The following is a 13,458-nucleotide window of genomic DNA, read 5'->3' as shown; positions in this document are numbered from 1 at the left end:
TTAGTAAAATTAACTAATTTATAGTTTTATCTTTAATTTCTACATTATTTAAAATTATATATAATTTTAATATTTTTCACATTATTATATTTGTTATATCTTGCATTTTAAATATCTAAGTTCAATACATGCTTTCTCATGATATTTCTATTAGAACATCACATTCAATTATGTCAAAGTCATTGTTTTAGTAAAATAATTGAAGCTTTTTGCTATAAGGTAAAATAATTGTCACAAATATTTCATAGAACATTTAAGTAAAAATTTTAAATTATTACACTTTGATTATAAAATATATGAAATATAACTATATATGTATTCTTTATTTCTTTTTTAATTAAGAAACAAAATTAAAGAATTTATTGTTTGGTAAATTTATTCTTATTTTTTCAAAAAAATTATATTAATTTTATTTTTCAAAAAATATATTTGCAAAGATATTGTTTTGTATTATATTTTTACAATTTAAAATAATCTAATCTATTTTTTTAACTACTAGTTCACATAACCTTATCCATTGAGATAATTATATTATAATATATTGGAAAGTTACTATCTAAGACTGTCAGCTCCACTTTCAGCCTTCCTCAATTTCAAAAGAAGACTTATAATATGATAGTCAAAGCTTGTAAAAATTTGCCCTCTTCTTGTAATGTGGATTCCCACAGATTTCTTGACATGAAATGGCCAGATGGATATATTGTTACTAAAATCAAGGCCAAAAACATTTATAATTTTCTCGCCTATAACAACATTATTAAACATGTCAATATTTGTGGTATTCCAATTTAAATGAGGTTGCTTGGAAAAAGTATTTTAATCTCCATTGCAAAACTCCTATTGATCCTAAAATTAAATGTTTTAGATGGTTGCTGATGTTAGACAAACTTCCCTTGAGAAAAGATCCTACTTGCATTGAAATATGTAAATTTTGCAAGCTTCTTGATACTAGCAGACATCTTTCTCGACTGCTCTATTGCTAAAGAGATTTGGTTAATGTTTGGCATTACTTACCCTCATAATGTTACTGTTTTTGAAATTATTATGGGTCATATTGATGGTTTAAAGAAGGATTCTAATATTTTATGGAGTATTCTTTCATCTATCATTTTATGATAGATTTGGAAAATCAGAAATGAAGACATGTATCAACACAATCACAGGTTCCTTACTAAGTCTTTTAGAAGACTCATATATTATAATTGTTTTCATAGTTTATGATTACCATGATGATAGATTGCAAGAAGTTGAAGAGAATTCTGAAAGTGGGGCACAATACCATGTTCATTTTCAAGATGAAGGATGGCTATGACTAGCACAGGACTATGTATAACTATGTTGTTTTTGAAGACACCATAAAAAAGATGAACAAAGAAATAAAGAAGAAGAAGAAGAATGCTTCTGATGAGAAAATTCTCTTGCTTGATTAGATCCAGAACAAGATGAGCATTGTTTGGATGGATGACCCTCAAGGATGGACAACTTGGGCTTTTAGTCATACATTGACCTCTTGCATTAGCTGTTCATAGTATCTTTTTTGGCTATTTTATTTTGTTACTCTTAATGTATCTGTTTACTCATACTCTTTCCGTGTGAGGCTTAGCCTCCCATTTTCATTGTAAATTCCTCTTTTTGAACTCTCTATAATTAATAAAAAAAAGTTACTATCCATTTTAATTTTAATTATTTCTAGTAACTTCTCTTTCTCTCGTTTAGAATAAAAGAAGAAGGGTAGAAGATTTTTTTTGACAAAATAAGGAATATATATAGATAAGTAATGATAAGTTGTTAATAATTACTTTTAATTTTTGAAATAGTCTTCAGTTGTCATTTTATTATAAATTTTATCTTTATTGTTTGACAACATTATTTTTTATTTTAAATATTTTATTATAAATATAGTTTAAATTCTTAATAATTTTTATGTTTCAAAGTACACCAAATTTTTGCTTATCTATTTATTAATTTCAATATTATTTTTGATATTTAATTAAAAAAAAGAACTTACTTATGTTTTACTAATCATAAATTAAAAAAGTTATTATACCTTTTGCATCTAATTTTTATTAATTTATTAATTTATTATTTGTTATAAATGTTAATTCTCATAAATTTTGTGAAGGGAAAAAATGTCTCTTTTTCTTAACATTTAGAATATAATTTATAGTGTGACATTGTCAAGAAAAATGCAAAGGTCTTGTGTGTTACTATACGAAGTATGAATTAGGCAAACCCATAGTATATGTTAGTATCACTAAACATAAATTTATTAAAAATTGCCTAATTTTGTATAGTACTATACTTTTTAATAAATAGTAACAAATCATTTGTCCTTTTAATGTTGGTTTTGTTAGAAATACCTTATGAATGTTCTCTAAATGTAATTTAAAAAATATTATTTATGCTAAAAATATATGAAAAAAGTGAATGAATGACATGAATCAATCATCTTGCATGACTTTTAATTAGCAATTTGAATAAGGAGGCACGCGATACATAGGAAGAAATTGGGGAATGCCAATTGAACAATAGTAAAATTTATGTCTGCATTAACTATGTTAATACACACACACATTCAAAAGAATGAGGTTGTTTAAATCTTTGCAACCTTGAAATAATTTGGTTATTTATGGTCTAGGATAATTACATTTTTTGTGTCAACCAATGTCCATTAAATAACATCTAAGCTAGAATTACACTTGACAAGGTCATTTCATGAGGTTTTATTTATTTCTTGGTATTCTAAAGTAAAATATCTTATGTTATCCGAGGGGTTTAGCTTAGTTGGTTGAAGCAATGAGTTCTCATTGTGGACACCCTAGTTCAAATCTCTAAAGGGAAATCTTTGTGGAATTCTAAGTTGTGACTCTTGGTCTTCCATTGGTCATACTCATCTCATTGTAAATGGTGGATTCTAAGTTGTGACTTGAATAAGTTATAATTGTTTCTCATAACGAGCACCTAGAACTCAAGTAGCAAGACAACTATATTTTCACCCACCATTAATCTTTCCTATCTTTGTACTTATAGATTCTCTTGTGGAGATACAAATAAAAGCATCAAGAGCCCCTTAATGCCATTGGCTACCACAACTATCCTAAAAGAATCATGCTCCTCTATGAATAAATTAAAATGTGCTTGATTTCTTCTCACACCTCCCAATGTATCTTTAAAAAATAAATCTCTCTCTACCTATTTAAATATGACTTCCTATCTATATCTTTTATTTTTATTTTTCTCCCTCTTTCTCCCTCTTCATCTCTCTATATTTATGTCTTTTATATCTATCTATCCCTGTCTAAGTTCCTCATTATCTCTCCCCCAATCTCCAACTTCCCCTCCTTTGTACCCATCTCTTTCTAACCACTTGTATCTCTCACTCTTTCTATCCTTACCAACTGCCCCTCTCTTTCCCTCTCTCTACCTATTACAAACATGACAAGTTGTAAAAAAATCTAATTATAATCTTGGTCAAAAGGCATTGGTTCAGTTATGTGAATCCCATATACTTCTACTACAAAAACAACATAATGTCAACCAATTGACCTCATGTTCTAAATTAATGCACCCAAAATAACTTATCTACCCAACAATATAAGGTACATGATATATTTGTCTCACATCTTTCTTGGACACTACTTTGCAACAAGCACTAAAAAAAATTGTTTAGGGAATTGCAGGCACAATAAAGTGTCATCAAGATCAATTCCACACTAATGGTGTCATCACCAAAAGGGCCATAATCACATTTCTTCTTGTACCAAAAAACATCACAACTTTCAAGATACAAGCATTACCAATTTATTATTCCCCTTGAATACCAATCAAAGAAATGATACTCCTAATAGGACAAAGAAAAATTATGGCAAAACCTCACACAATTATAATACTAAACACAAAATATTGCCAACGTGGGGATGAACTTGCTTGAATAGAATTCCATACAGTCCTCTCAATTTACAACATACAAAACCTACAATTTCAAATTGGCAACTTCTAATGTTATGATCAGATTTTGCACTTACATCTGAAGAACAATCTATTGTTCAAACATCCACACACCTTTTTGCAACAAATGAGATGACATCTCTGCATAATAAATGCATTTAACCTCTTTATAAATCCTAGTTGTTCTATCCATTGCAAAATAGCTTAAGGAATTACCATGCTTAAATCCAAATGAATAACAACTTCAATCTTAGATCCTCTTATGTATTGGCCAATAATTTGTGTATGTAAATATTTGGGTAGAAATAGGAATAATTGGTGTACTTGGATATGTAAGATAATTGTATACAATGATGATGACAAACCACCTCAACTTCCCCTATTTGTTTTTGTTTAGTTTACAATCTATATAGGTCCAACGTGGGACCACATTAACCCCCAAGATGTCTCCATAACTTCAATGAGTTGTTGAAACCATAAAGAAACACACTACAAATGACATGGGCATTGACAAAAAATACAAAACGTAAGGGTTTACACTTATTAAAACATTAAAAAAAAGACCAAAATCTTCCCTTATCTAACTTCCACACCTTATCGACATACCCATTGCACATATAGGTATGATTGCTAGTATAATTGCATACAATTCATGATCTTTTGATTTGTATTTAGATGTTATCCTTTTTCACATTTATTTTAAAGTATTTATAAATTAAATTTACTTTCTAAATATGATTTTGAATAATCTATTCACCATCATGGAATAGTTATATCTATTTTAAAAATATGATATTTTCAAAATGTATTTAGAATTTAAAAAAAAAACTTTAATCAATTATTAAGAAAATATATAGATATATTTGACAGTAAAGAAAGAGTTCTCTAATAGTAAAATTTATTATTAAATTGTCTATATAGAAATAGAAATCAGAATGCACCACTAACCTTACATAGAACCTATTTAAAAAAAAAAAAATTAGAATGACACCATTATTGTTTAATAAAATATATCATTAACAATGCATTCTCATCCCTACATAGATGTCACCGTGCTCAACTTACTCTCTCCACACAGGAATGAATGAAGAAGAGTTCAATATATAGCTCCCATAGACTTAGATCTCGTAGATATTTTGACTTGATGGGCATCAGTGTCTTCACCTGCTCCATACCATTGAAACAAGTCTAGAGGAAAGAAGTCTAGATCAACATGGACTTCTCCTGCCCTACTTTTTGACTTTCAATTTGTACAAATACCAACCATTATATGTGCAGCGGGTTGATTCGATCTGATAAATGCTATATAGTACCAGCCACACCCCACATCCTGTCATCAGTCATTATGTCTCAATCACCGGTGTCCAGAAGATAAAGAATCCTATACCAGATGATCTGGTACGCTAGTGTTTCTTCCTCTAAACTCTAGAACTGCAGCAACATGTAATGCTTCAGCTGACTTATGCTTGCTTGCATTATTGACTTTCATGCAATTATTGGACTTCTAGATAAAGTCTCTCTACCAATGTGTAGTGGGGTGGGTGAAGGTTATTGAATTCGTCTAGTTTTGAATCAATCGACGTGGAGGTGTATAACATAGCAGGCCTCACAGTAATTTGTAGGCACTAATTTCCATTCCATTCAACTCTCGTGTTTCTGCAGTTTGCAATGGCTACCCTTTTGTTATTAGTTTCAAACCTTTTTATATTCTTAGTCTCCGCTCTTTCTCATTCTCCCAATAATCTCTCTCGTCATCACCACCAACAACGTCAAGAAGAATTGCTCTTAGGATTCAAAGCTTCAGTTGCCAAGAATGGCGCTTCTTTGGTTGACTGGAATTCCAATCACCACTTCTGCAACTGGTCTGGTATTATTTGTCACTCCTCTTCTCACTCTGTCCGTGCCATCAATATAACACAAAAGGGTTTAGATGGCACAATTTCTCCTGTGGTGGGAAATATCTGTGAGGCCTCGCCCCGACCCATCGTAGCATAGTGATACATTACCCTTATTTTTTGTTATTCACGACTCGAGGTGTCGAGACATTATCTGATGCTTAAAACATATTTTATTATTTCATATTGTGTGATGTTATTTCTAAATATATTTGATGATTGTCATTTAATGCTCATGTATATGTATGTTGATGAAATCAGTAAAATGTGGGATTAACACATTGAATTGGAATCTTTATGATTAAGGATATAAGTAGGATGCAAGAAAACCCTGATTTATGTATGTTTCAAATTATGTAAATTTCTGATATGTATATATGTACATGTGATTTTCGGGACTACTGATGTGTGCAATGAGTGTGCAGATATGTAGCCGAGAAACCTTACGGAGGAACAAAATTGATCTCCATGTGCTAAAATTTGGAAACCCTATTGTTCGTAATTATGCTCTTTCAGTGTCGCTAGACACTCGTAAAATGTTCATGTGCTTAATTTGCTAGTTAGAGTTGTTAGATGGACCTATTTTATTCCTAGATTTTATTTTGACTCTAACCTCTTCCCTAAGGTTTTAAAACATGTTTTTTTTCTAACCTTTGGGTGTGGGTATGGGTTAGGGGTCTTTTCCAACCCCTAAGCCCCTAGCTTTGACTTTTGAGGGCACTCAAAAAGCCCCTTTTTGCCTTTGTGCGAAAATTGCAAGTGGTTGTCATGAGTTGTCTTACCCCACCTCCTCTTAGGGTTTAACCATGGTGTAGGTTGAGTTAGGAGTTTCTAGAGTGGCTAGTGGGTGGAAATATTTATTGCTCCTTTTGGGTGGTTGAGTTGGAGGCTTATTTAGAGGTCTTCCTTGGTCTAGTGGGGGGAGGGGGGTTACCCAATCTCTACATTTAGAGAGGTTTTTCTTGAAGCTTGAAGGAAGGAGGGATACTCTACTCAAATTGGTTCATTGCCATTACCTTTTTGTGAAGGTAGGAAACTCCCATCTCCCTTATTCAATTTTTATGATTTGTTTCATGTTCTTGTTACCTTGTTATTGTTTTACTGTTGTATAGTTGTGGGTATGTTGGGAAGATTTGTAAACCTTGTTATTTTGGTTGTTTTCCTTTCTTGTTTATGTTTGAAAATTTGAGTTTCCTTGCATGGGTTTTTTGGTATTACTCACTCTAGGGGAGAGCAGAAGTGACCAATTTTGGGAGAGGTCTGTTTAGTTGGACTCCAACCTGTGTAGAGTCTCTTCTCAGGATGAGAAGAGGGATAAAGGGTAGGGTGTTATGGGCCCCTACCCGTCAGCACAAACCTGGTATGAGTATGGCAAGTTTAAATGGAAGAACGGAAGTTCTTGGTTATTGGCCCCGATTGGGCATCTGAATTGGTGTTGTGCTTGACTTCTCCAGTTGGAAGAATCCACCTCTCCCTAGTCTTGATTCAACGTGAATCTTATTGTGTAAACCATGTATGATTATGCATGTTTGCTTTTCTTTTGGTTCTGCTTGGTTGTCACCCGATCAGCTATTGGTTCCCTCCATGGTTGTTGAAATGAGATGCAGAAAATATTACAAACTCCTTGATTATGATCATGAAGAAAATTGTTGTAATTAGGATTGATATCCTATGAAATTGTATTTTTTTTTTTTTTGAAAACCTTATTGTAAATAGGCAAAGAAGCCGAGTTTTCTTCCTGATTCTTTCCCGGCTGAGCCTTTGAATCAGTTTGGCCAATAAAATTGGTGTTGGGTATAATTGCTTGTCCTGTGAGTAAATCGTAAATTCTAATTTTGGATGGATGCATATCTAAATAGTATGGAGTTATGATAATGGGTTAATCAAGCAAAAATTTTCTAGTTCCTTTTATGTTCAAAATGAAAATTATGATTAAGGAACGAATACAATGGCTATGGTTGATTTATTGCAATGCAAGTTATTTAGGAGGTCAAATCTACTATGTGTTATTGTGGCCACCACCTTTGTGTAATATAAGAACATCAAGGGAGAAAAGTCCATTGCTATAATTTGGTTGTCTCATTGTCTTGGATAGAAATATCTCTCTAGAATTTAGAATACTTGATGTTATGAGTGATATACAAAAAGATTTTTCCAGTCAAATTTTGATATCATAGAGGAGTTAGTATTCACAGGAAAGGATTATTCTTATAGCTTGTTATTATCATCTTAGTTTTATTGTGTTATAAGTATGAGTGTACATTCAAATTTGCATTGCACCATAATATAATGTTCATCCTTGAGAAAAAAGGTTTCTAAAACTTCGCCATACATAGATGGGAACAGATCAGAGAGTTCCATATAAAATCTTGGCAGGAAATGTATAACTATTGTCTTAGGTTTAATGTTTGAATGTCAATGAATCATAATTTTTCCAGCTATACTCAATTTAGAAAAGCTCCAAATTATCCTTACAATGATTTCATGAGTATCCTAGATTACAAAAGAAGAAAATCCAATTAATAATATAGAATGTATAAAAGTATAAAATCTCTTGCTGTAGGTGTTCATTTATTCTCTGTAAAATGTATGAAGTAAAGAAATTAATCTGTTCTAGATTACAGATCAATATTTTATTCAAGGAGTAGACTTAAATGGGTGTTTGAAATATTAATGAGATAGTTTATAGAACAAGACTTTTTCCACCAACCATTTAATAGTTGCTATGAACATACAAATATGTATGTATTATTAAATCCAACCCCTCACCTCAAAACTTGGCGCCATGACAAGAGAGGGGACACATTTAATATGTTGTCAACTCCCATGTTCCCACGTTTCCCCACCTCGAGCTAAGGAAAGTGCGTCCTCTATAACCCTAGGCGCTGGCTTAGAATAGTGCAGTTTTTAAGTTAGTAATCTTACTTCATGTTGTAAAGTCAAGTTAAACTGCCATAGGGTGATGTCACCGTACCCTCCCCATCTTGTCTTGCGCAGTGACTTACCTCTCAAGAAAGGAGCGCTCATTCCATCCTTGTTTGTAGTTTGAAAGTTTAAATCATTTAATGCTCAACCTCCTTTACACCTTGCTTCCCTAGGCGTTTTATCTCTTGGCAGATCTGTGGCAGCATTCTTCCACATGGGCCAGCGCATGTTTTGGGGGCAGGGAACCATGGGAAGCGCTTGGAAAGCGCGCAGGGGTTTTGAGAGAGGATAGGATAGATTAGTAAGGGTTTAATTAAGTTATTTTGTTTAGATTTTTTTTTATGATGGGTTTAGTGTTAGGATAATTTAAGTTTAGTATAGGTTAGTAAGTATGTTATGATTAGTACTTTTTGTTATTCGTTAACAGTATTATTAGTAGTTTTAAATTCGTGTTAGTGTAGGATAAGATTAATATATGTTTAAGTTACTTATCAATTATGTTTGTTTAATTGTTAATTGTTTTAAGTTATTTGTTTTAAAATTTAATATAATTCTAGTAGTAATTTTATACATTTAAAGTTTTAAGAAACTTATTGTGATCTATTATCTTGCTTTATTACGTTAGTATATGTTAGACAAAGAGAAAATGATAAATCATTTTTCTTTATCAACTAGTCTTATTTAAGTGTAAATTATATTGTTAATATCTTTAGAAATGTTTAATTCTTAATAGCAATATGGGTTTAAATAAAATTGAGATTTGAGTGAAGTTCATTAAAGTATATACATATATGTATAGGTAGACACAATATTCCTTTTAATAAGTCCGTGTGTAGATATTTCAATTTATTTTAACCGTACTCATTTAGATTGTTATTTAAATAATTTTAGGATGTTGTTGTGAAGTTAATATAATAACGTGACTATGAACGATATCAATCTAATATCAAAAATTTCAAAATCTTAATGATGTAATCGCCCTCATGTTTATAACCTTAAGACGTAAAGTAATTAACCTGTACTAAAACTATTATCAATCATTTCAAACCTAGAGCATGTTTAATCATTAATTCAAAAAAAATGTGTGTGTGTGTTTTTGCCTTCTAGTTTTGGGCATGACAATATCTCCTCTCTTCGAATTCTAGACCTCTCACTCAATACCCTCACTGGTACAATTCCACCTCAACTCGGCCAACTCCGAAATTTATTGATACTCTCCCTGCACGACAATCAATTGCAAGGAATCATTCCTCCCTCTCTCTCTGCCTGCCGCAGTTTGCATGCACTGGATCTCTCATGGAACCGACTGCATGGCAGCATTCCGCCAGAGCTCACTCTTCTTACACGTTTAAGGTCTCTCGTTTTGGGCTTTAACATTCTCACGGGTACCATTCCGCCCTCTTTGAAAAATGTATCAGCCTTAGTTAAAATAAATTTGGCCCAAAATGAGCTCCATGGCCCTGTTCCTCCTGAATTAGGAACGCTTACTGACTTAGAGGTGCTTAGCTTATTTGGAAATCATCTCAGTGGAAACCTACCAAACTCCTTGGGAAATTGTTCCCGTCTCAGACTACTTCTTTTGGCTAGAAATCGACTCAGTGGAACGGTTCCAATGGAGCTGGGTAAGTTAAATCTTCTCATGAGACTATTCGTAAACAATAATCAACTTGTTAGTGACAGCAGAAACACATTGGCCTTTCTCATTGCTCTCACAAATTGCTCCCATTTGCAAACTCTAGAAATGGGAAACAATCATTTCATTGGTGTATGGCCCCCATCCGTTGGCCAATTGTCTTCCAATCTCAGTGTCTTGGCGTTACAAGGCAACATGGTAACTGGAACCATACCACAGCAGATTGCCAATCTGACAAACTTGAATTATTTTGATTTAGCCAAAAATCTTTTCTGGGGCAATATTCCCTCTGGAATTAAAGGATTACATGAGTTGGAAAGATTGTATTTGAATGGAAACAAGTTAGAGGGAAGAATTACAAGTAAGATAGGTCAAATGCAACATCTTGGACTCTTAGATCTAAGCCACAACCAGTTCTCTCGAAATATACCAGATTCTCTTTGTAGCTCGCAGCAGCTAAGATATCTTTATCTTCACCACAACAATTTATCAGATACTATCCCGGTTAGTTTGGAAGGATGCCAGAAGTTGGAGCTCCTTGATTTGTCTTACAATAAACTAGGGGGAAGGATACCTCGTGAAGTAATAGCAAGCCTTAAAGACCTGCAATTATACCTTAATCTTTCATGGAATTCTCTGGAAGGGTCGCTGCCACAGGAGACGAGTAAGATTGTTATGGTTCAAGCGATTGATGTGTCTGGAAATCGACTTACTGGGGTTATTCCTTATTCTCTAGGAGAATGCACAGCATTAGAGAATCTGAATCTGTCCCATAATGCCTTCGTAGGTCCAATACCAGTCTCACTCTCTAAATTAAAAAATCTCCAAGAATTAGATCTATCTTTCAATAATCTGTCAGGGCAGATTCCAGAAGCAGGGCTGTTTCCAAATAAAACTGCTGTAGCATTTTTTATTGGGAACCCAAACTTATGTGGCCCGAAAAATTATTCATTGCCTCCATGTCCAAATCAGAACAGGGGAAAACATTCCCTGCTAATAAAAATAGTCTTATCAGTTGTTGGAACCATTGTATTGGTATCATGCTGCTTCATTATAGGATTTGTATGGAGGCCTAAACTTTCAAGCCAACTAATCAAGAATTTTCTCAGCTATCAAGAATTTTCTTATCAGGATCTTGTCATTGCAACAGCTGGATTTGATGAGTCAATTTTGCTTGGAGTGGGTAACTTTGGATCTGTCTACAAAGGCATCTTGAAGAATGGTGAGGTAATTGCCATCAAAACTCTTAATTTGCAAAATGAAGAAGCTCTTAAGAGTTTCAAGAGGGAGTGTGGTAATTGCCATCAAAACTCTTAATTTGCAAAATGAAGAAGCTCTTAAGAGTTTCAAGAGGGAGTGTGAGTTCTCAAAGAAGATTCGACATCGCAATCTCATCAAAATCATAATTGCATTTTACTACCCTGACTTCAAAGGTTTGGTTCTTAAATTTGCATGTAATGGGAGCTTGGAAAAACAATTGCACCCTGTTAGGGATGGTGAAGGCTTTTGCAAATTGGGATTGAGGGAGTGTTTGAGCGTTGCTGTAGATGTGGCTCATGGAATGGAGTACTTGCATCATGATTGTCCTTTACAAATTGTGCACTGTGATTTAAAACCCAGCAATGTTCTCTTGGATGCGGACATGACAGCCATTGTCACTGATTTTGGTATATCCGGTTTGACTGGTACAAATACCATAGATTCACTGAGTACTACAACAATTGCACTCAAAGGATCTATTGGATACATTGCTCCAGGTAGTTTCTTTGAGTTTTCTTTCTTTTGGTATTGTCATTTTCTTTATTAGCCTTTTTCTAAAGAATGTATTGAACAAAATTGATTGCAGAGTATGGATTGGGAGGGAATGTGTCTACTAAAGGAGATGTTTACAGTTTTGGGATTCTGATATTAGAGATGGTTACAAGGAAGAGGCCAAGTGATGACATGTTTGTGCGAGACATGAGCTTGCAAAAGTGGGTAAGATCAGCTTTTCCAGAAAGGCTGGTAGAAATTGCTGATAGCGAGTTGTTGAGAGATTTTAATGAAAGGATGGAGGACAATAAATGTCTTGTTTCTTTCATTCATGTTGGTTTGCTTTGTAGCAGTGAATTGCCAATAGATCGACCTTCCATGAGAGATGTAGCCAAAATGCTTGACGGCCTGAAGACATCTTTGATGAAAGGTAGCACAGTACCTGATTCCAAATATTTAAGAACTTCTATATCAGAACTTCTGGACAAAACCAATCCCACTGAAAAATTGGCAGCCGATACTGCAAGTTCTACAGCTTAGATATTTATGACTTCAATTAAGATTTTTTTATCCTTTATGTTTCATTCTCTTCCATCTTCTTTCCAGTAAAATCCACTTTTCTAAGTTGTAATTCCAGTTCATGTGTTTACATGGAATATGTTCTAGAAAGTCTGATGTTGTCAGTACACACTAATTTAAACAATGGAAACTGTGTTAACAATTTGCCCTGTTTATAGGACTTGCAGAAGTTTAAAATTGCTATTCTTTGATCATTTCCAGATAACCAAATATTCTTGTAGATCAATATCACAGAGCAATTTTGATGTTGTATTCGTCCCGTGAGACGAGAGAGCATGAATATATATTTAAAGGTTGTCCATTTTTCAGTTTGAAAAATGATGGATCGTGGAGCTAATTCCACAATCAATAACTATATATATAATGTAATGAGCTTAAAACGAATGATCCACAGCTTGCAGGGGTGGCACAGTTGTTTGCTTCAGTTTTAAAATTAGTCGTCGACGACTACATTTTGAATCTCATAATTTTTTTTTCCTATTTCTTTGAAAAAGATAGATAGGTAGATGATAGATAGATAGATAGATATCAGTATTAGTTTACAATTTAATTTAATTAGTAGACTTATATTTTAAAATAAAATCAATGTAAAAAAGCTGTGAAATATCAAACTAAAGATATTTAATTGTACTTATAATATCAACTTAACAAATTTACATCTATTATACAAACATAAAATACATGAGATATAATAATTTTTACATGATTAATAATTTGATTGATTTA

The 13,458-nt window shown here is 33.0% G+C and overlaps 1 protein-coding gene across 1 annotated transcript; it reads left to right on the top strand.

Annotated features, from left to right (window-relative positions):
• Positions 1–5,359: 5,359 nt before the first annotated feature.
• On the top strand, positions 5,360–12,874 carry LOC149559043 (uncharacterized). The gene is made up of 4 exons (XM_089832993.1): positions 5,360–5,903; positions 9,888–11,623; positions 11,688–12,158; positions 12,248–12,874. Exons 1-4 carry the CDS (start codon positions 5,617–5,619, stop codon positions 12,691–12,693), a joined length of 2,940 nt encoding a protein of 979 aa, XP_089689119.1. The 5' UTR covers positions 5,360–5,616; the 3' UTR covers positions 12,694–12,874.
• The last annotated feature ends 584 nt before the right edge of the window (positions 12,875–13,458 follow it).

The sequence above is a fragment of the Cupressus sempervirens genome, chromosome 5 (assembly GCF_028749045.1).
Source record: "Cupressus sempervirens isolate cs-2001-9-10 chromosome 5, ASM2874904v1, whole genome shotgun sequence".
Classification (NCBI taxonomy): Eukaryota; Viridiplantae; Streptophyta; class Pinopsida; order Cupressales; family Cupressaceae; genus Cupressus; species Cupressus sempervirens.
This window is presented reverse-complemented; position numbering and strand designations above follow the sequence as displayed.

Excerpts from the sequence above, each read along its gene's own strand:
- LOC149559043 (XM_089832993.1), top strand. The coding sequence starts at position 5,617 with ATGGCTACCCTTTTGTTATTAGTTTCAAACCTTTTTATATTCTTAGTC. Across the intron at positions 11,624-11,687 it reads CAAAGGCATCTTGAAGAATG|GGAGTGTGGTAATTGCCATC; the intron begins GTGAGGTAATTG and ends GAGTTTCAAGAG. Across the intron at positions 12,159-12,247 it reads TATTGGATACATTGCTCCAG|AGTATGGATTGGGAGGGAAT; the intron begins GTAGTTTCTTTG and ends AATTGATTGCAG.